Source organism: Melanotaenia boesemani, chromosome 13 (assembly GCF_017639745.1).
Source record: "Melanotaenia boesemani isolate fMelBoe1 chromosome 13, fMelBoe1.pri, whole genome shotgun sequence".
NCBI classification, from domain to species: domain Eukaryota; kingdom Metazoa; phylum Chordata; class Actinopteri; order Atheriniformes; family Melanotaeniidae; genus Melanotaenia; species Melanotaenia boesemani.
This window is the reverse complement of record NC_055694.1, coordinates 11589649-11612078: the sequence shown is the minus strand read 5'-3', so window position 1 is coordinate 11612078 and position 22430 is coordinate 11589649. Positions and strand designations below refer to the sequence as shown.

The window sequence follows — 22430 nt, the reverse complement described above, 5'->3', positions numbered from 1 at the left end:
TTGATTGGAAAAGTCATTCAGTAGTGTTGAGGGTCAGAGGAGAGGAGAGGGATGGCCAAATGACTCCTAAGCAGCAAACTTATGTTTGGGTTCAACCTTGACGCTCCTCTTTTCCACTTTCTTTCTGTCTTTATGTTAACGGTTTGATGTGACATACAGTAGTAGCGGTTTAAAAGTTCCCATCCAAGCTGAAAGCCAGCCGAATACCTGCTGGCTTCCAGCCCAGTTCCATTCCAGTTCCAGCCAGCTGCCTTCCAACTTCCAGCCGCCAGAGAGGCCCCCTCCTTCTCCTGGGAGTGTCGATGTTTTAATCAAACTCCACCCATTCCTTGTAATATAGGGTAGACCCAGAAGATGGCGCTTCTCTCACAGACTTCTCATCGCCCGTAGTCTGTCAGATTTTATCTGAATTTACACTGACCGGCAGAGGCGCCACTCAAAGCACCTCTGATGGCCAGTCACAATTCATAAAAATGCATAAAACTTAATACATAATCATCGTTTGACGTGGAATGTGAAATTGTAACATGCTTGTGCGCTGCCAATTGTTTTATTCAGAAATGAATGCTAGTAGGTTAATAAAACCTTTCAAATACTGGATCACAGCCCCTAGCTCTATTCTCAATAGGATGTATTTATCATACTGATTAATCTTTTAATATTAGCATTATTAACATAGACAAATCAGATTTGGATCAAGCAACACAGAATCTGTTTGAGGTAGCTAGGAAGGGTTATTTTATTCTCATATTATTTATTTCACCTCCATAAGAAGACAGGGCGACAGATAAAAGCCCCACGCAGGATCGGAGATAATTTCTTCCACTTCAATGTGTCTAATCGCGGGGGGACATCCAACACTCGCTGTGCTGCGACTTCCTGCTCGCCGGGAATCCCGATTACGTCACCCCTCCAGGTGGGCTATTCCCCGACACGCTCTGATTACCATTCCAAAAGGTACTGTATGCAGCCCCCAACTTGAACATGCGCCTTCTTCAACATTCGCACTTGCTCCAGAAAATTACCATCTCTTAGGCTCCTCCACCACCACTTTGACTGTGGATTGATACGTAAATGAGCCGCAATGAGGCAGCTGAACAAGTGACCCAGTTTTGTGATTGTTGCACATTGGGTAAGAGTGGTAGTCAAACGAGTCCAGTTTGTGTTGTCATGCTATACAGAAATTCAGTAGGCTAGTCGGTCCTAATGCAGTGAATTTCCATGTTAATGTTGCCAAATTCAATAGCATAGCAAGAGATGAAAAAAGAAACAACGATATTTCTTCAACATGTTAACCAAAATATTTACCTCTTAAAGCATAAACCAAGTATTTACAACAAGCAGTGTGCTTTTTAACGTTAACGTGTGCCATAGCCTGCATATATGCAGCCCACAACTTGGTATACCTTTCAGAATGATAATAAACAGAACAAGACACACCAAACCAGGAGCTAGACCACGAAGTTCAGCATCATGCTTATCTATCTTTGGCGTTTTTACACCAACATTTTTATACACTGGATAATGATAATAATTATCGATTAAAGTCACGGATAAAACTGCTGTTGTTAAAACACACCCATCTCTTACAAAATCTAAAATGTAAAACAAAAAAAACAACAAACAAAAAATCTGGATCACTGTAGAAATATCTTTATTCATTGCTGATCATCTGGCCATTGAAGCGTTTTTATTTGGAATTGGGAACAAATATTTTCCACCCTGTTATATTCTGTTCCACTCTGTTATGTTCCATTCCACCCTGTTAGTAAGGTGTTTTTTTAATTTTTTTTTTTTTTACTAAAAACATTGAGGACTGTGAACCTTGTTGCACCATATTAGGAAGTGAGGAACATTAAATTGATTTTGCTTTTCTGTTCCCAGGTCAAAAGGAATGTAATTATCTCTCATTTGAAATACTTGATTATGCTTTCCTTTTGGCCTTTGTGGAAACAGAAACGTGATAATCTCTCACTTGAAAGCAAGCTGGGCGTAGTGTGATGACGATGAAAACTCACATGACCAATGCTCAATAAAGGGTACATGAAAATGTGAGAAATGGTCAAAAGCACAAATACCGTTTGTGGGGAGTGAAACTATACAGCACAGTCCACAAGGCTCTTTTCAAGCACACTCCTCCCCCCAAGGAGTATGCTTGAACAGCTAACGGCAGGTAATGGCTGTGTTTACAAATGTAAAGGTGCTAATTGTTGGCCATTGAATTGTTAATTTCAAACCGGGCAGCCTTTTGGTTGTACTCTGGGCATGGTAGAGGGGTAAGAAATCTCTGGGTTTTCTAGTGTTAAACACTGGAAGCGCCGCCAGCGGTCTTTTGATGACCGCCAGTCACGCTACCATGCTTATAGTGTATTAAAAACTAAACGGCTGAACCTGGTATTTTAGGACTTTTATTATATAGTTGTTGTCTATAGTTTTACCTGCTTACTTGTTTGGAAAAGTAAACACATCAATATTTACGAGCAGTTTAGCACGTCTAAACTTCCACAGAGCCGCTCAGGGAGACTCTTTCTCAGCCAAACTGTCGTATATCACGGCTACGGACTTGTAATAAATGCCCGCCCTACTCTGCTTCTGATTGGCTGTAAGATCACAAACCCTGTGTGATGATAGGCTGCTGGTTCCTGTCATTCCTACCAGCCTTTGCGCATGTGCCTGCTTCAGACAGCAGGCAGGCGGCTGTCCCACCGCTGAGACACAGTTGTATGACGTTTTATCACGTTTTATCACTAGATCGCTATGAATAAAATCCAGGGACACTTCATTTCACAGTATAAACCATTTATTTACTTATCTACTTAGGATAATAGCACTTTGAGGCCTAATTCAGAATATAGGTTGGGCTGGGTCCGGACTTTTGTGATCCCTGCTTTACACATTATCAGTATTATGTTATTTTTACCTGCCGATATTACGTTATGATTTTGTCAATATTCAGTTATGCAGCAGCTGTATCAACCCCCACTGTGAATAACTTACGTTGCAGTCAAATGACCGCTGGCGGCGCTCCTCGGGATGTTTAGCTCGCTGCTAGTGACATTCACCACTTAGCCGACTTGAGGAGGTTGTGCTTTGCCTCATAACACCATTAGCTACACATGTCGGCTTTTTTGATACATTTATTTGACGCCATTTTCAAATCAAATCATTTTTTAAATGTTGGCAAAAATGCAACAAATGAGCGACACAGCTCATTATAAACTGTTTAGAAAGCAGCAAGATCAAATCACTGCTCCTCCCCGTGGACAAAAGAGGGATTGCAGCTGTTTTTTTACTTGGGCTGCTTGGGGGCAGAGCCTCGCTGACGACGTCATTGCGGGGGATTACATTACCCCCACAGACCTGTGAAGGATCGGCCAAGGATCAGTCAAGGACCAGTCAAGGACCAGTCAAGAACCAGTCAAGGACCCATCATGGAAACAGGGGAACTTTTAAACCGCTACTACTGTACAATACCAGTTAAGGTTTGAACACATCTACACATGTGTCCAAATTTTTGACTGAAAAGTTCTCCTGGCATTTTCTGACCACACAGATTGTGATTGGTATGTAACCAACTCAGGAAACCCTAAATTGATGCTCAGGGGGGTAATACATGAGCTAAAAGTTGACACAGCTGGCTTTGTCCAAGCGGTGAATTGGTAGTGAGAACAGGCTGGTCAGAAAAAGACCTGAAACCTGCAGTTTTTTTTGCCTCTTTGCAGGAACAGTTCATCGATGACACTGTTTGATGAGTCCAGCTTTCCAGTCATGAATGCGTACATGATTTGAAACTTGGAGGGAAGACCTGCAGCAGTCGGGTGCTTATAAAAATTTGTTCTTTTTCAGAACCTTTGTCTAGCTTTGACTCGTCTACTGAGATCTGATCGATTTGTCCCATCTCACTGTCTCTTCAATTTGGACTGTCACAGTCAATTTATATGTCTTTGTTTGCTTTGAAAAACTCTGTCATGAGTCATTACAGATTCATTGTTGACTGTGTCGCTTCACAAAAGCACTGGTTTTCAATAACAGAGGATGTCAAATGAATCATGCCTTCGGTAGATACTCTCTCTACTCTTTTGAATTTGGATTGGAACTCCTTGCTATAGACTTCTAGATTCATGTTCTTTAGATGCTGGGGTTCAGCAGCAATAAATTGCAGCAAGAGGATTTTTTTTTTTTTCTTCTTCTTCTTCTTCTTCTTTTCAAGAATACAAAGTTTCCTCTTGTTCTGTTTTTGTTTCCAACTGTGATTCATAGACCTTTGTTTTTGAATTGTTTAAAGCAGAAGTCACACCTCTGACCATTGCACAAAAAATAGTGTAGAAAAATATGTTTAATCAAACTACTTTTTCCTTGTTACGCAGATAAAAAAGAACTTGTAAAATACCCAAACAACTCTCACTCGACTGAACGTCAAGACATATCTCTTCTATGTGGACATTTTACACAAAGATGGAAAGAAAATGTTACCCATATGGCAGCATCCACACATTTGCCAGTTCTTCTGTGCTGGTTTTTAAAATAGGGGAAAAAATGTGGCTTTTTCACTGCCAGTTAAAAAGTGAATATGGAAATATATGGAGATTTACAACATTATTCTTGGAGCGAGGACTGTGAATGTGGAATTCACACTGTGCTGCCAAGTTGTTATCAGTCAAAGATGTCAGAACAGAAAAAAGGCCTCCTTCACTTGGTGCTCAATTAAATGACCTCTCCTCTAATTAATTACATTAGCAGTGAATTAATGCAGCTGTGTTTAAAGTGAGCCCCTGTCAGTACCAGATGAAACCCAATGAAAGGCAATACAAGCTGGATAATAACACTGATTCAGTTACACTTAATAGTAACATGGAATTGCTCAAGAGAAATTAAAGTTACATTAGTTTATTCTTACCAATAATGCTTGATTTTAGACTAGCCACATGGCAAAATGTGAAATAATCATCTTTTTTTTGTGTAAATAGATATGAATAATCATTTTGTTTTGTTTTGTTTTTCTAATAACACCCACCACAGTTTTCAGAAAATTGACCACATTTAGAGGGTTATTTCAAGCTTGTGCTATTGCCATCAACATTTCTTTGTTTTTCCAGATGGGATCGATGGAATTATCACCCTGAAACAATCAATAGTTAATTTCTACATGCAGTCCCGTGAGAGAGTCTGTTTTAAGGCAAGGCAGGATGTCGTAACCCAGGGGTTTTTTTTGGCTTTTTTATGTCTAAATTTACAAATTGGAAGTCAAAACAAAGGTTGTGTTAAAAAAACATAATAGTCCCAGACAACCACAAGTGTCCTGAATGAAAAGCGTTTATTTATTTATTCATTTAATGCAGCTTCTTAATATATTCCACTCTTCCCCAGAACTGTAAAATCTATACTGTATATGTTGTGTTTTGCAGCTGTGTGTGTGTGTGGAAAAGTCTTGTCCAAAAGTATGTTTCAATAGATTATATTTTGTGTCAATTTCATGTGAGACTGTGTTGTGTATATTACATGTTATGTTAAAAACTAAAGGTTGTAGTCTGAATATACCAGGGAAATAAATTAAATCCAAAATGTAAGTCAGCCCATAAAAACTGCAAATCTATAAAACAAAAATGAACAAGAGCTTTATGGACAGACATATGGGAGAAATTTAACAAACAAAAACAACAAATCTCCATATTAATAAGCAGTTAAACAGTTTTTTTTTCATACTATAGTACTTCTAAAATGCCTTTTTGTAATAGACACAGCCTGGTTTGGAGAAAGTGACTCTTGGATGACAAAGCTTGGGGCATTTGCTGTTTTGTTTGTTTTAATTTTCCTTTTCCATTTACCTGTAGCATTATTTTCTCTTTTACTGTTTGGAGAAGTTAACCAGTTTGAGCATTAGAAGCTGAGCATTGGCATTGCTTGAATATTCGTGTATGGAAAAATTAAAAAAAATTTTAACTAACAGTGAGAGAAAGAAGGAAATTGTTTCAGTCAAATCATTACGTAACCTGACAGTTACATAATAACCCTATAAAAAGACTTTTCACTACAGGTTAAACTGCAGAATAACACGCTGCTTTAAAGTCAACAATAAACCACACTGATGACTTTCCCACTGCCATAACCCGGGAATCCATCAAAGTAATGGAGTGATCTGGCAAAACAAGAAGCAATAAAGGGGTTCGAGCCCTTTTCCCTCACAGCATCAAGACGGCTCAGTGATGTGCCCCGACCTCCAAATGCTCTGCTGAAGATTTCACTACTTTTATTGCAAAAATGTTGGTGCATTGCAGGAAAGCATTCCTGTTATGTGTGTTTAACTCCTCTCTGCCATGATGTTTCATGTGAAGAGACCAGTGGGAGGACGTGTAAAAATGCATAGCAACAGACTCTTTCGTTCCTTTTTCCTTCTCTACCTCTCACATTCTCGCACAGGCACATTAACAAACACACATGCTCAGACACATAAATACACGCCGCCACAGATATAGCACACACATACCCTGCACCCTAACAGCAACACAAGACTCTGAGGAATAACAATGGGCCCATGTTGAAAAGTAAAACCTCAGGAAAATGATGTAAATGACATGACATGAAAAAGGAATTAGCCTCGGTTTATGATTCACCAGCAGTAGCAGAGAGAAATGTACTCTGCTGGCCGCCCAGCTGCTCTCTTCACATAGGTCACAGCCTTGGCCTGAAGACTGATCTGCTTCAAGTGCGTGTGTAAATGTGTGTGTTGCCATTTTAAGATAAGAGTCTCCTGTGGCACCTGCTGCTCTTTAGCCTTGCCTGTCATCATACCTGATCGCCCCTGTCTGTCAGATCAAATTGGTAAAATTCCTACAAAAGGTGGATAGGCTTGCAAGCAATGTCTTTCACTCTCTGGGCTGCAGGATGGAGCCTGCATGTGCAGCGGTGTGTAGTGCCATTTGCCTGTTGAAACCCTGCAATTCTATTTCAGGCCATCCCACACACAGTGGGAGAGGAGTGGAGATGTGTCACCCTTTAATTACAGCTTTTCAGGTTCTTGTGAAAATTTGTGCATCTGTAAGTTTGAGAGTCTTACTTTGGATTTCAGGAACACACCTCCAGCAATTAGCACATCAGGGACATGAAACGTGTATGTGTGTGTGTGTGTGTGTGTGTGTGTGTGTAGGTGAATGAAAGAGAGAGATTGTGTGTGATTTTTATTGTTTGATTTCAGCCTTTCCTGTTTCCTGTTTTTTTGGAAGTCACAGCTTCAGCACATGGATATTCTGTCCCTGCAGCTTTTGATAACAACACACACACAATGCAGACGACCATTTCGAGTGTGTGTTATGCTCCAAATTATATCACCAATGTTGTCACTTAGTATGAGCTTTTTTTCTCAGTCTGTTCTGCCAGCTGAACTGCAGAGCTTTATTCCTATAGGGTCAGCCCCTTTCAATTAATTTCTTGTTAGTCCTGATCCAAATAAGCTGCAGTAAGAATTTAATCCTCATAACTGGATTATGAGCTGATTGTCGCTACAAGCGAGCCGTTTGTTATTGAAATGAAGGGTGATGTAATTCTGGATGGATTTTGTATCGACAGCCGATCAGTTAATAAGCAGTCATGCCATTAAAATTGTTAACTTTTCTTCAATGTACCAGCTGCTTTCATGGGTGTCCTTGATAATTATTTTCCATGGAGCCATTAAACACACACACACACACACACACAAATCTCCCCTTCTGAGCACATTAGGATTAAGAGACAAGATGGAGGAATGAAGGACACCAAACTCGCATGAAATAATGTGTTTAAAAGAATCATCTTAGTGAAAGCTAATGACAAAATATCTATAGTTGTCTGTTTTACTGTCTGTACAAACCACTGAGTCATCCCTGCACCTGTGTACCTACAGATAGACAATTTAATAACGTATTTCCTTTCAAGTCTCGTGTTTAGTTACCATTCGGTTTTTCCATTTTGGTGCATGAGATAGATCTTAGAGGAGTGGGCAAGGGATCTGTATTTGCTGAACCAGGCTGACTCTGTGGTGACGGGCTCCAGTGCCATTGCCCTGTATGGAAGGGTACCGCGCTCTGGCACACTTGCTGCTTGTTGGGTAAGATAATTCCTCCCGTCACTGGAGGAGACAGGTTAAAAAAATATGCAAGTTTAAAAATTGCAGTTGTATGCAGGTAGTTTTCCTGTGAGTGTGTATGTGTCTATAGTCTTTTATTATTAATCAGGGATAAGCAGGGGAGGGGAAAGAGGCCAAGGGTTGACATTTCAGGCTGCTGTTAGTCCGGCAGGGAGGCTCACACACCAGCGTCAGTGGCACAGTGGGTTACTATTTCAGTCCTGTCAACGTAGCTCTGTTGTGGCATAGTGAATTGGTGTGAAAGTTCATTTTAAATGTTGGTCAAAGGGTATCGCATGGCTGATTTCAACAAAAATATTACCCATTGTTAAACTTCAAGATTGGTCATGGCAATTTTCTGTTATCACACACAACTGCAGCCTAGAATAATAAGGCAGTACCCGCTGAGCCATTTGCATCAGGAAACTGGCCAAGGACGATACCAGATTTCATCCATCTGTGGTCCTGTAAATTGATTATATCAGTTGATTATGTAAGTGCGGAATGAGATGAGCCATCAAATTAGTTTCATTGTAGCACTGGGTGCCAGCATGAAGGGTGCCAATGTCAGCTGATGGAAGCAATATTAATATATGGATGGCAAAGCTTATTAGCTCATCTATCCTGTTTTGTAAAAGCAAAACTATTATCCAAATCCTTATTGCTCCATGTTATTTTTTTTCAACTTGAAGATGCACTAAGTGCTGGTTACTCTGCGAAATGCTCTTTAAATGAGGACACATGAGGAATATTGATGAGATGCACCATCTTTGGATGTTTACCTTATGCATACAGAAAGAAGCATGTCTGAACTAGAGAAAAATAACCAAGTTGTTTAAGTTGTGTACTGCCAGATTATTTGCACATCCCCTAAACAAATATTTCCTAATGTAAGCTGCTGATTCTGTGTTGGTTTTGTCTTGTAGTCTCAATTTTTCAGTTTGATTCATCACTTGTTATCTCTGCCTGATTGTGCTGCTGAGGCCTCATTTATACTCTCTTGTGGTCGTGCACACAGACAGCTGCATGCTGTAGTTTTTCTTATTGTTCTACTTTGTAGCCTGCTTGGAGGACTCATTTCACACATGGGCAGTAGGCAGACATGTACAAGAAGGCATTTTCTTTTATTCCCCTACGTCAGAGTAATTCCCCTCCACAAATGATTGCATGTTTGATTGTCTTTGTTTACCATATGAAAGTTATGTCACCCAGACCATAACAGTCTCATACATTTACAAAAAGCATAACACTGTGATAAAATTAGTATATCTTTTTAATAAATGAATAAATAAATGTTAAATAATAAATTACCTATAAAGGCCAATACATGCTTTATAGGTAATGTTTCATTATACCTCTGACATACACTCAAGCTTGTTTAGCTTTTAATAAACAACATTTCTCTCTGTGCTTTGTCACAGTGAGTATTTGCATTTCATCCCAGGCCATTGTTGAAGTGTTTTTTTGACTTTGCTTTATATAGAAAGGCTAAACTAAACTACCACCAGCTCTTTTACGAATGCTTAGCCTGTATACGCACACACACACACACACACACACACACACACAGAGGGAAATGTATGAGCTGAGAGCTTCAAACCTCCCACTGTACTCTGCCTTTAATATTTCATCGGATGTGCGGAGTCTTTGAGAGTGATACTGTTGAAACTTGTAAAGAGATGCCATTATCAATAGAGAGGAGTGAATGAGACGAGTATGTTGCATCTTATGTTAGTAATTTCATGCAGAATGATAAATGATCCAACAGCATCTATAAACCCTGAACAGTTCTGTTTGCCAAAATCCTGCTGCAGAGTCCATAACAGTGAAAGGGTGATTAATTACTGTATGTTGGACTAATAATTCCACTGAGTGTTTGTTTGCTGAAACATAATTACCTACATACAGCACTGACAGAAGCTGACAACCAAGAACCTGCTGAGACAATTAGCATCCTCTTTTGTTCTGATTTTCTGTGCTAGAAGAGTCAATTTAAGACGCTGCTAGTTTTTGTTGTTTTTATTTTTAGATTGCAGCTGAGAAAGTTTAGTTTAAGAGCATGAATACATTCAGATTCATGAAAGGATTAATATGCCCATTTCTGCTTTGCTTACATCCTGGTGTGGTTTTAAACCTGGAATGGGAAAAAAAAATGTGTCAGTGATTAAAAAACTGCAATTACTGTTGACACACCGTGTTAAGGTAATAAATAAAGAAATTAAAAGTAGGCTTTGCATTAGTTTTACTGACATGGAAAGCATGATATTAACTGGCTTTGCTCTGTTAAGAGTTAATAATGCCTTGGTTCAGCTCTGTGCGTCAACTGAGCACCTTCTCTCATGTCAGCTAAGAGCTTTTTCTCTCCATCACTCCCTCTCTTTCTCTTTCTCTCATGCACACCCACACAGAGCCTGTCAGAGGCATATGAGGATGGGTGGAGGAAGGAGGGAGGTGGGTGAAGCATGACACGTGAACAAGGAAAAGCATTGCTCTTAACACTGCATCTACAGTCATTTATCTATCTCAGTATTCCTTTTTCTCTTTATGTTTTTCCTTATTACATACATTTTCAAGAGTATTTTCTCTGGAAAAAAAATGTGCTATTGTGAATGCAAAAATCTTCTTTTCTTTGTCCGTGAAATGATCTAGTTTCTTGTGAATATCTTCTCTCTTTTGGCAAAGAGATGCTGATTAATCTCAGTTAATTCATGTGTAAATGAAGACTGCTAATTCGATTCAACTGAGAGAGAGGAAAATGTTAGAAAAAAGGAAAAGTCGGGTTCAGTGATGATTTATGATCTGTGAAGCATGATATGCCTACAGCAAGTACAATATCCATTATTTAACCCTGTCATGATATGTAAGAAAGAAAATCAGTGCGCAGAAGATTCATTTTACCAGCAAAAAATGCTGTTCGGACAGAAAATATATTAGTCTTTCTGCTCTTTTACTTTAATATTAAGGTCACATATTTTTACAAACACTATGGATGGGTGTTGTTCAAGACTTTGCACACCAATCAGTTGTCATGGCAACTTGCTGAGTCTTTCCAACTGACCTACAGTTGGCTGATTGCTGCCTCACTGAGTACACTTCAGATGAGTTGTCTCCTCTTCAATATTCAAGCCACTGCACCTGGTTGGAGGAGCATTTATCAGTGTGCAATGTGTCTTAACAAAGCATGAATTTCATATGTCACATGATTAATTGTCTATGATCAAGGTTTTCCATTCTACCGCACTGTTAGCACAAGAAGTCCAAGTTAGACTGAGAAAAAGTGACTAAAATTTTAGGATGAGAAATGGATGCAAAAAACATTTTCATGTAAGTGAATATCCCTTAGAGTCCGGTCAAATTAATTATTCATGAATGGAAAGAGAATCTAGGACAATCTGTTCTCAAAAACTCAGTGACCTTCCAAGAAGGGGGCCATTTTTGGAGACCATTGAGAGACTGGAAGCCAGTTGCCCCAGTATGTCACTAATAAGTGGAGTGAGGATTTTTATGTTTAGGTGTTATGGCTCCTCTTCCATGGCATCCGCTATCAAGCACCACTGTGTTTCTTTAGAAGCCCAAAATGGACAAACCAAACACTGGCTTCAGAGTGGACCTCTCACATTTTTGTAGTCATTGTAGTTTCTTAGAAGGGCAGGCTGAGTTGAAAGGTATTCTGTGCTCTGCAGCATTGACACTATGTTACTGAATCCAACATACTGCTGCTTTAAAGAAATGCTCTCACTTTGACATTGTCTCTTTTCAAACCCCTTTCATGTCCCCTATCTCCTCTCTCTGTTCTCCTGCCAGTGACCTGGAAATCAACGTCAGTGCAACATCTAAGAGATGTCTCAGTTCCTTGAGGAGTGAGGAGAGAGGATGCATGTTGGAAGAGCTTTAAGCAAGGATGCACTTGTACATCTTTTCCAGAAGTCTTTGGCAGCCGTGACACTTTATTCATCACCTTAAATCAAATTAAAAGTAAATAAATAAGTTGTCAGCATCACTGTTAATACTCTGACAGATCATAAAATACAGCAACAAGCTTGAACAGAACAATAGACAGATGATGCATCTGCGCCTCACGTCATATTTATTTAGTGTTGTTTTAAAGATGGCTCTGAAGCAAGCTGTCTCATTTTGTTAAATGCCTGTTGCATTGGCTTGCCTCTCCTTCTGTTTCTGTCTCTACTTGGATCTCAGGTTGACTGGTCTAAAGATGTCAGGAGAGGAAGCAAGGAGATGAATCAACATTTTATCGTCTGACAAAAACCGGTGATTTTACTATCAAAGGTCAGACACTGAATAAAAGAACTAGGGACAAATCAAGAAACATTGGACAGTGTTTATCATGATTATTAGATCCATGTTCCTGATTTCACAGAATATGTAGATTTATATTACAGACAATTACACCTTGAGGTGATTTCACTTTTTAATTTTTACAAGCTTGGTGATGGTGTATTGTTTGGTTGTGCAGTCTCTCAACCCTGGATAGCACAGCACTAACTTTGCCTGGTCAATCTGTAAATTTTTTAAGAACTCAATCCCTTCACATTTTATTAAAGCATAAATCCATTGCTGATAATACCTTTAGTGAGCTTCACACTAAATATTTTAGAATTCGGACATCACACAGTCTGACAAAGAATTATTCTTCATGGCATTAAATTAAATAGCTTAATAAATGTAATTAAAATAGTGTCTTTTCTACATGCTGTCTATCAATGAAATGATGCAGAGACACTTAAAATTAAACTGGATAATTAACCCTGATTGACACACGCACAAATAAGTATTAAAAAATGGTTCAAATGGTTGCTTTCATGACGATTTAAGAACATTTGCATGCAAACAAAAGCACATCAAGCAAAGCTTCATAAAATGGAGAACTCTGAAATATTTATTTTCTTCTACAATCCATTACTTCTAGTATGAAAAATAAATGACCCAAAAGTAGCCTTGTCCAGGGACAGAACTTCTCAACTTGTCTCTGCTCTCTCCATGTGTTGCTGGGGAAGAACAGAGGAGTGTGTTATGACTAACCAGTCGGCCTGACGAGTGCGTATTACGTCAAAAAGTCACACACTCATCAGCAGCCTTCTGTACAATCTGCATGTGTATTCAGGAAAAGTTTGGGTGTAAAGACGACACATTGCTTTGAAACTGTTGGACATGAAAGCTATGTGTCTGCTTAACAAAAACACAGCAGAGACTCACAGTACATCTTAATAAGTATGGTGTGAGGGGACCATTAATCAAGGCACTGGTGCAGACAGTGACACTGTCATTCTCAGTGTGTGTGTGTGTGTGTGTGTGTGTGTGTTTCGCCTTGATTTTTACTAATGTTGAGCTACAGAGAATGAGAGCAAAACCACTAAACTATTTTAAACAGTGTTCAACAAACTACATGTTAAAGATTCAACATTTTATTAAACATTTTATTTTTTCTGCAAATGTGATTTATGAAAAGGAGTGCTTTGAAATAGTGGGAGGTCTTTCTTACTTGAAACTAGAGCATGGGATCATCTCTGCAGTCTGAAGCAGGTCAGTGACGTGTACAGCCCAGAAAACAACTATGTTAAATAAACAAAACAGATCATGTGGCATCACTTAAATGTTTTTATCTTTGCAAATAACATCTGGATTTGAGAAAAGCTGAAAACTTGAAAATTACTATCTTTGCACATTTACCTTTCTGGCTTGTACGTGTCACAGGATATGATGAAAGCAAGAAAGGCTTTATGAAAGTTATCTGCCTTTTCCTGGCTTTTTATTTATCCTATACCCTGCTAAATACAACCACTGTGCTGTCTTAAAACTCAAAAATCCATCACTCAAAGCTGTTCAATATTTGTACATGTGCCTTTATAAAGAGAAACAGTGGGGAGAGATAGTTGAAGAAAACAAACCACATCATTTTCCAATTTATTCATCTGCATTAAAGTGGACCTGGTATGATCATTTTCTCTCATTCTTAATCTTGGCCGCCTCTAGCTTAGCTTTGCACCCATCGTAACTGTTAAGTGTAATTCTTTCAGAATGATGGTGAGCTTTCTCAAGGGGAAAGCATCCTCCAGAGGATTTAAGGGTGGTGTCTTCTGATTGGTCAAATTCTTTGAGGCTTGCTGAGGGAATGGATAAACAGGTGGTGGTGTGATATGTATGATTAATGCCAGCACAACAGACACTTGAAACGTTTTTGGTGCTTGAACAGCCTTGACTTTTAGTTTTAGTCGCACTGCAAAGGTAATGCTATACTGGGCCTCATTTAAAACAGTTGATGTGTGGCAAACATTTTCATAAGTGTGTTTATGTCCAGGAAAATTTAAACCGCATCTGTTGATCCAAGCTGGGATGCTGAAACGGATCAATTTGTCCTCACAACCAAAAGATATTTTCTTGGAGACATTTCATAAAGGCAAATAAAAATCTCAAACAAAAGGAGGAAGTAGTGGGTAATTATTTGTTCCTAGTGGTGTAAAAATGTCCACTTTTATATTATTGATTGATAAAAATGCATGCTTTAGCTGCTGGGACAATTTGATCAATCAAAGATATCTGGGGGCCATGATGTGATAGTGGCCAGGTTGCTAAATAAAAAAATGTCTTGGGGGTAAGAGTGTGAGACTACTGATTAAAGCAAGTTCTTTCTACATAAATAAAGGCACAGCAGCGTATACTTTGTTTTTCAGCACCATGTTTAAGACGATAAAACATTATTTTAATACTGCAAAACAGGCCAGACTATTCATCTTTTCTTACCCGATATAATAATATAATAGTATTGGCAGTAATTTAACTTCTTAGTTACCTTGCATTTTTATCCTGGTCACACCAATGAACTCCACTCTAACTTATATGAACACTCCTTTTGGAAAACATATGAAACAGATTCTAACAACAGTAAAATTTCAAGTCCCTCTTTGTCCATACTCTACACTTAATAAGGTTGAAATTGTTTTCCATTGTTATCCTTGGAGGTGAATCATTTTTCCGTTCACATTCAATGTTGCCAAATGTACAATAATAAGCATATCATGTGTCTACAGTAATCTGTTCTTAGTATAACATAGTATGTATCCCATGTTTGTATTTACACATCTCTTCTCATGTGATGTCTTTCCAAATAATCATTCTTGTAATAACCATTATGCCTTGGGCATTTGTGATATTTGTCATTTGAATGTTCCCAGAGTCTGGACTGAACTGGGAAAATGAGCTTTGCTGCCCCTACTGCTTGGAACTCCTTACAAACTGAGCTGAAGATGGTGGAGCTTCAGGCTATCGTGCTGTCCAGACACAAGAATCTGTAGAACAGTGCCTGTTTTTTTAATTGTTTCTGAGATTATTTACTTTAATTTATCAAACTACTTTATATCAGGTATTGCACTGTAACACCTGTTGATCTGTATGGAATTGTTAAATTATAGGTTGTGTTTATTTAATTTTTGTTATAATGTTATATTTTCTTGTTATTGTGCTGCTGTCCTCTTGACCAGGTCATCTTGCAAAAAAGATGTTGATCTTAATGGGATTTTAATCTGGCAAAAAAAAACTATTTAGTTTTTTTTTAGAAATTATGCTGAAGAACTTGAAAATTCATAATGGAAAGAGTGCCACAAATCCTCAGAACACAAGTCAGCAACTAGCTGCAGTCTTCTCACCTAGCTTGGTTAATCAATCAATTAGTGGTTAATCAATGCTAATCAATTTTTGAATCAGTATTCTTACATGACTCAAAAGAAAACAAAATCCCAAATGACTGAATGTTCCTTTAATTCTGAGACTATAATCCTCAAGAGATTTTTGGCATCACAAATGCACCATAATGCAAAACAAATGCCGGGTTCCCTGTGACTTAGTCGTTGCCAGAATGGAGATACTAACTGTTGTCAGGCTCTTTAGCACTGAATCACTGATCTGATTTCACATTGTTAGCACAAGTTGTGTTTGAACTGATGTCTAAACAGGCTGCAGGTTACCCAGCATGCACGCTCTCTCAGGCCCTGAGCACTAATGACGAGAAGCCTCAGGCCAGGATTGATGCTCAGGTCACATACCTGTGATCTCTCTTCACAAAGAAATCATCAGCACCCATCTTAGAGAGATAAACTGTACTCAGCTCTGCTTGGATGGAGGCTGCTCACTGGCTCAGCCTGTGGAAATGTCTGCTGCTGATAGGCCTCTACTTAAGCTCTGTTTTTCTGTGATATCTAATCTTTAGGAAATAGTGTTGCTGCCAGGTAGCTTTGGGGGAAATCCTGTGGAATGAAAAAACTGTAAGGGCATGTTCAGACCTTTTTACTGACCATCATCTGTTGTCATTGTCATCAGTGAACCGTTAAGACTGTGATACACTACTTGTAGATACAGACAAAATGCCTCATCTGTTGTCACATTTTCTGCACTGACAGGTCAGACTGAACTCTTCTGCGACATTCTAACAACCTCGAGTTAAACAATTACTGTTTTTTGTTTTTTGTTTTTTTCTTAGGTATTGAGATAGTGAAAAACCATAATTATTTCCTGCATTTTACATTAAATCAATTTAAAATCTCTCTGTTCAGCAGTTTTAAAAATAATGACCCATGAGACATAAACACCACACACACTCTTGTGCTCAATGCTGCCTTACTAAATATTCTAGCAGTCTGCAAAATGAGTTGCATGTCATTTTCATACTTTGGTTATGCAGGCAATACCTACTTCTGTTAATTATTCATGTGCCAGTAATGTGTGCAGCTGCTCCCGTCTCAAACAGAAAGGAGGAGAAGATCAAATTGATCTTGAGTCCATAAATCTGAGCAGCTGTAACTACAGAATGAATGGTACATGCAGACACTGATTATGATGTCTTGAGACTGGATAGCTGGTGTGATTTTTGATTTATTTTCTTGATACAAAGCAAGCGTGTACTGCACTTATTAAATTTGCCCTACTGATGGAAATTTTAGTCTTTTTTCAGTTCATCATGTGATTTAAAAGGAAAAATCTATTAGAAAACATTGCCATGTAATGATGCTCCTGGATTAATCCTACTGATTTCATTTCTGGGACCACCATTTGGTTTAAATTTGTGTTTTCATTATAATGTATCTCAATTTCTAATTAAACTTGATGCACATATTTGTTTCCACTAAGATATTCACCAAATCAGTGCTCATGTAAGACAAGTTCTAGTATCATCATCAAGAACTGATTTTGCTTTTGATACAAGAGCAAATGTTTAGCATTAAAGTTGCTGTTGGGACTTATATAGGCTTAATGTTCGGACATCAAAGATCTATGTAAGTTGCTGTGGAACAATCTAAATCCTAATGATCATAGTATTGTACTTCATGGTATCTGATAAAAGCATCTGCTAGTGGAAGCACTGTTGATGGTTACTACTACTTTGCTCTGATTTGAGATTTTTCTTGTGTGTTATTTTGTGAGTGATCCTGAAGGCACTTCAAATGCCATTTGATTGGCTAGAGAAGTATCTACAACAATCCAGACTAAATTACATGTCCTTTCATTCAAAAAGTGACTTGGATAAAATCTATAAAGATATTTTTTTCTGTTTAAATTTTAAATCAAGCTTTTGTAGCTGGAGATGAGAGACAGAAGAAAGCCTGTCATGGTTCAAATTACGGGGGAGCTAAGGGGAGCTCAGCTCCCCTTTTAAAAAGCAGATGAGTTCCCCTCCTTCACCTGATACACTAAGTGGGGGCCATAAAAAATAGTCTGTTTTCAGGTTATATTCCATTTTTGCATTAGGCTCCTGATAATTCTTAAAATGAATAGCGGGTTTCTTAGTGTGTTTTTTTATTTAACAGAATCAATTTATTTTAATTTTCAGAACAATGCAGGTGGTCCATTGTGTGTCTTTCAGCACCGTGGACATTCACATTGTTTGTTGGTCCTGTGCCATGAGCAGTTCAAACAGCACTTTATACACTGCTTTTTGTGGTTGTTAGAAGACCTTTCCGTCCCTGAATGAGACGTTTCTGACTGAATTTCAATACAATTATAACACCAATTTACAACAGTCATCTCAGGGCACTTTATAGACAAGATCAATTCAATCCAATTGATTGTGATCCAATCAAAATTCATACAGGCCAATTTAAAAAAAAAATCTTTCAGAGACTGTTTTCCTGAAACTATTATGCAAACCTACTTATGTAAACCTTATGATGCTGAATGAAGGTGTGCAGTTATGACTAAACACTTTCAGTATGGAAAAATTAAATAACTTTTTTAAAAGCACTCGTTAAATCATGGAATGAAAAAAAAATCCTGGAGGTTTAAGTTGTGCTGGATGTGATTACAGAAAGTAGAAACAGGTGTGCTAATTGACAACAGCAAGCAGGTGAAATGAGCAGCAAGGTGCAGAAAGGAAAGAAAATAGCAAGGGACCACATGATGATCACAAGCCTCAGACCTAGAATAAATAAAGACCTGAAAGACCACCCACTATGACAAAATAGTGTAATATCACCATCAATACCACCAAGTCTCATGGACAAACCTAAAATAGTCACAAAACTAATAACTTAACCTTAGCCAAGTAGTTAATGCTTCACCTTAATGAAATGTTTTCTAATGCATCACCTAACCAACTCCACCTCCAACTTCACCTTATTTATATAGCACTTTTAAAACAACACAGTCGACCAAAGTGCTTTTCACACAAACAAAACAGCAGAAAGTATAACCATGCACTAATTTACAAAACAGCAGCTGAAGGGTAGCGACTGAACCTTCAAATGACATTCATAAATAAAACATCAGTGACTGTGATGAAAGTCAAAGATGATTATTTGGATTGATTTGTGTCGTCCCATCTCCCAATCCCTAGCAGGCGTAGTAATAGTGATTCAACTGTTATTTTGCAACAGTTTCACAAAATACCATGACAACGTTCCTCTATGGTGTTAGCTTCATCTCCACTAGCAAAAAAAATAAAAAATCTCTGTACTATTTAAGGTTTTGGGACTATTTCATGTTTCGCTGTTGGACTGGGTTAAGAAATACCTGTGTTTTTCTCCCTTTTCTGTTGCTCTTTTTCTATTCTACACTCATTTACTTATTTGTTCCCCCAACAGGTATACCTGTGTCCTCTAAAGTGGTGTGTAGAGAAGCATGTTGTGACCACCATGTCTCTGGAGATGGAGAAAACCATCACCAAGCTGATGTACGATTTCCAGAGGAACTCCACCTCTGATGATGACTCTGGATGTGCATTGGAAGAGTACGTCTGGGTTCCCCCTGGTCTCAGTCCTGAGCAGGTATGAGAGTTCAGTGGCATTAGTGTCTCATTATCTGTAGCTTATTTATGGACAACACAGCCACAACACAACTGGACTAAAGCTCAGAATAATTTACTTATCTGGACAACATGCCATATTGTAATTATCCTGACATGTAAAATTAATCATTTTGGGAAAGAAACAATGTATCATTGTAATTTAAATCTCCTTTGTTTTGTAGTCTCTTTGGGTTAGCATGGGGTTGACTTACTGTGCAAATAATGGCGCCTTAGCTGTCAGGCATTTCATTTTTCAGTTGTCAGCGTTAAAGCGAATGTTATGTTGGAACCAAATTCAAAGTCAGACAGAATGACAGCTGTGACGAAAATGATGAAAAGAAACCACAGTGATTAAAGTTTCTTACAAGTGTAAAGTGCAAGGTTGTCTAGTAATCTTTTACATTTTCACATGTAAAGGCTTTCACACCTAGACCATCAAATGCACGATTACTTCATTGCTAAAACATGTGTGTGAATTTTGTCATTTTCTACTTCCAGTAATGATGCTTTTGGTACACAAGGCCCCCGGTTGTTCTGCATTTTAGCATATTCTTGCAAATTTAAACCCAGTGGAAATGAAGTAATTAGAGTCGGTATATGTTTGGCTGAATATAATTGAAAATTGGTTGCAGTTTGTTTGAGCTTGCAGCTTTCACAGTTCCCTGTCTGGACTCACTTGCTGTTTAAATGCCTTTTAATTGTATGACTAAACTAACAAATCTGAGGAAGATATCTCTTATCAAGTTTCTTATTTGTTTATTTTTCATTTCTGCTTGTTGTTTTTGCCACTTCTCACATTTTTCTTAGCTGAATCAACTAAAAACACTTAAGTCTTTTTTTTTTTTTAGTAAGAGAAACACTCTAATGCAACAGGCCTCCTAGTGCTCTGTTAACAGATGACAGGATGGGCTGATAACAGTCATTTTCTCCAGTCAGCCATCTTGACAGGATGCTGAAAGAAGCTGCACCCTCTGTCATCCAGCAGGAGGTGTAGGCAATTGTCGCTGACGTTATCTTTTTTTGATGCACTCAAATGTAATGATGTTTAAGCCTGTCACTTCTGCTTTCTCTTTGCACAAAGTCATTAAAAAGAAAATAATCATTTCATGCGAAGTGGCTCATCGAGCTGTCAAAAGTCAAAATCCCCAAAACTGACTTAGTTTCCTCTGTCATTAAGATTTATCTCTCTCAGGACTGTCATGTTTAAATGTTTTGTTCCCCAAGTATTTGGCAAAATCCTCCAAAATGGATAATAAAAATTATACAACTACCCTGCATATAAATATACTACAACCTCATAAACAACTCATAAATGTGCTGTTTTCTTCTTTGTGCTTTTTAATGGAAAAGTATAGCTTATCTCATGAAAAAAGCTTTCATTAAGAATGATTAATCCTTACATTAATCCTTGAGGATAGTAAATTTAGAACACTGGACATTTTACATGACAAGTGAATTCATTTGCCAAGAAAACAATCTGCACATAAAAGAAAATGATGGCTAGATGCAGGAGGAAAGAGAGCTGCATTCAGTGTTTTGCAGTCTTGCCTTAAATAAATATGCTGAATTACAACGAGTAGTCACCCTATATTGCGTTGAATAAAACAAGTGAATATAAGGGGCAGAGATTCACTTTCTTTCCCTTATTTTCCACCTGATTGGCCATGTGAACTGATTCAGGAAAACTTAACTGAATATAGGCAGGTTTGTAACAAAAGCAGTTATGTTGAAAATCAGTCAAACAAAAACACTGCTTTCCATCCTTTGAGGGTTTATATGTTTTTATACATTTTACCAACTAACATGCAACTACAACAGGAGGTTCAGGTCAAGGATACCAAGTGCTACTGCATCATGAATCCTAATTGCAATGAGACAAAAGGCTACTGAAATTTCCTTTAAGCAATGTTAATATTAGGTGTTAAAATTTTAAAGAAGCTCATTCTGTACAAGGTCTGAGGCAGCAGCATGTGCAGGCCTCACTGTGCTGCTCATTTTCAATTCCAAACACTGACTTCAAGGGCAGTGACAGCAGAGGGCATAACATAAACAAGTCTGATTGACTTGAAGAGGATGATAAATTCATTGAAAAGTCATTTCAGATTTATTTTGCACAGTTTTTCTTACATGCATAATGAGCAAAAATGTTTTGATAATCATTTTAAGTCTTTAAAGCAATTTCAGAGCCTGATGTTTAATTTTGTTTGTGTCAGGTGCATCAGTATTATAACTCCTTACCAGAAGAAAAGGTTCCCTATATAAACAGCCCTGGAGAGCAGTATCGTATGAAGCAGCTGCTTCACCAGTTACCACCGCATGACAATGAGGTAAAAACTTATGTGTAACTAATTTCACACATGTAGACTGTCAAATTCTGGTCACTGTAAGTGTTGTAGTTTATATGCCGCCTGGTGATGAGCCATGATGTTTCAGGTGCGTTACTGTAACGCGCTGGATGAGGAGGAGAAACGAGAGCTTAAGATCTTCAGTAACCAGCGGAAGAAGGATAATTTAGGCAGAGGCAATGTCCGTCCTTTCCCCCTTACCATCAACGGAGCGGTCTGTGACAAAGTAAATGTAACACGTTACATTTCTTCATTTTGCAGTGTTGATTAAAATCAATTTTAAGGACTCTTTATCAAAACTTTTTTCACCTTCCTTCTCCAGATCTTACAGTTTGGATTAATATTTTTCTTCCATTTTTCTTCCTTTCCTTTCCTTTCCTTTCCTTTCCTACAGTGTGGCAGTCAGATAAACGGAGGCGACATTATAGTTTTTGCTGCCAGGGCAGGGCATGGAAAATGCTGGCACCCTAATTGCTTTGTCTGTTGCACATGTGAAGAGCTGTTGGTGGATCTCATATACTTCCACCAGGATGGCAAGATCTACTGTGGTCGGCACCATGCAGAGAGGCTGAAACCCCGCTGCTGTGCCTGTGATGAGGTGCGCCTTTCTGTTCCTGGAGCCCGTCATAGTTGGAGATGGTTGCGTAGTTCACGGCTCACAAACTTGGTTGGGGGTGAAACCGGTCTGGAGAGAAAA

General features: G+C 38.4%; 1 protein-coding gene across 1 annotated transcript in view; it reads left to right on the top strand.

Annotated features, from left to right (window-relative positions):
* Positions 1–22430, top strand: part of LOC121651235 (prickle-like protein 2) — a 39907-nt gene that overhangs the window by 13565 nt on the left and 3912 nt on the right. Inside the window, exons 2-5 of the mRNA XM_042003247.1 lie at positions 19186–19368; positions 21602–21715; positions 21822–21959; positions 22128–22331. Of these exons, the coding sequence (XP_041859181.1) occupies positions 19237–19368; positions 21602–21715; positions 21822–21959; positions 22128–22331 (588 nt within the window). The 5' untranslated portion in view covers positions 19186–19236. The remainder of the gene's footprint in view (positions 1–19185; positions 19369–21601; positions 21716–21821; positions 21960–22127; positions 22332–22430) is intronic.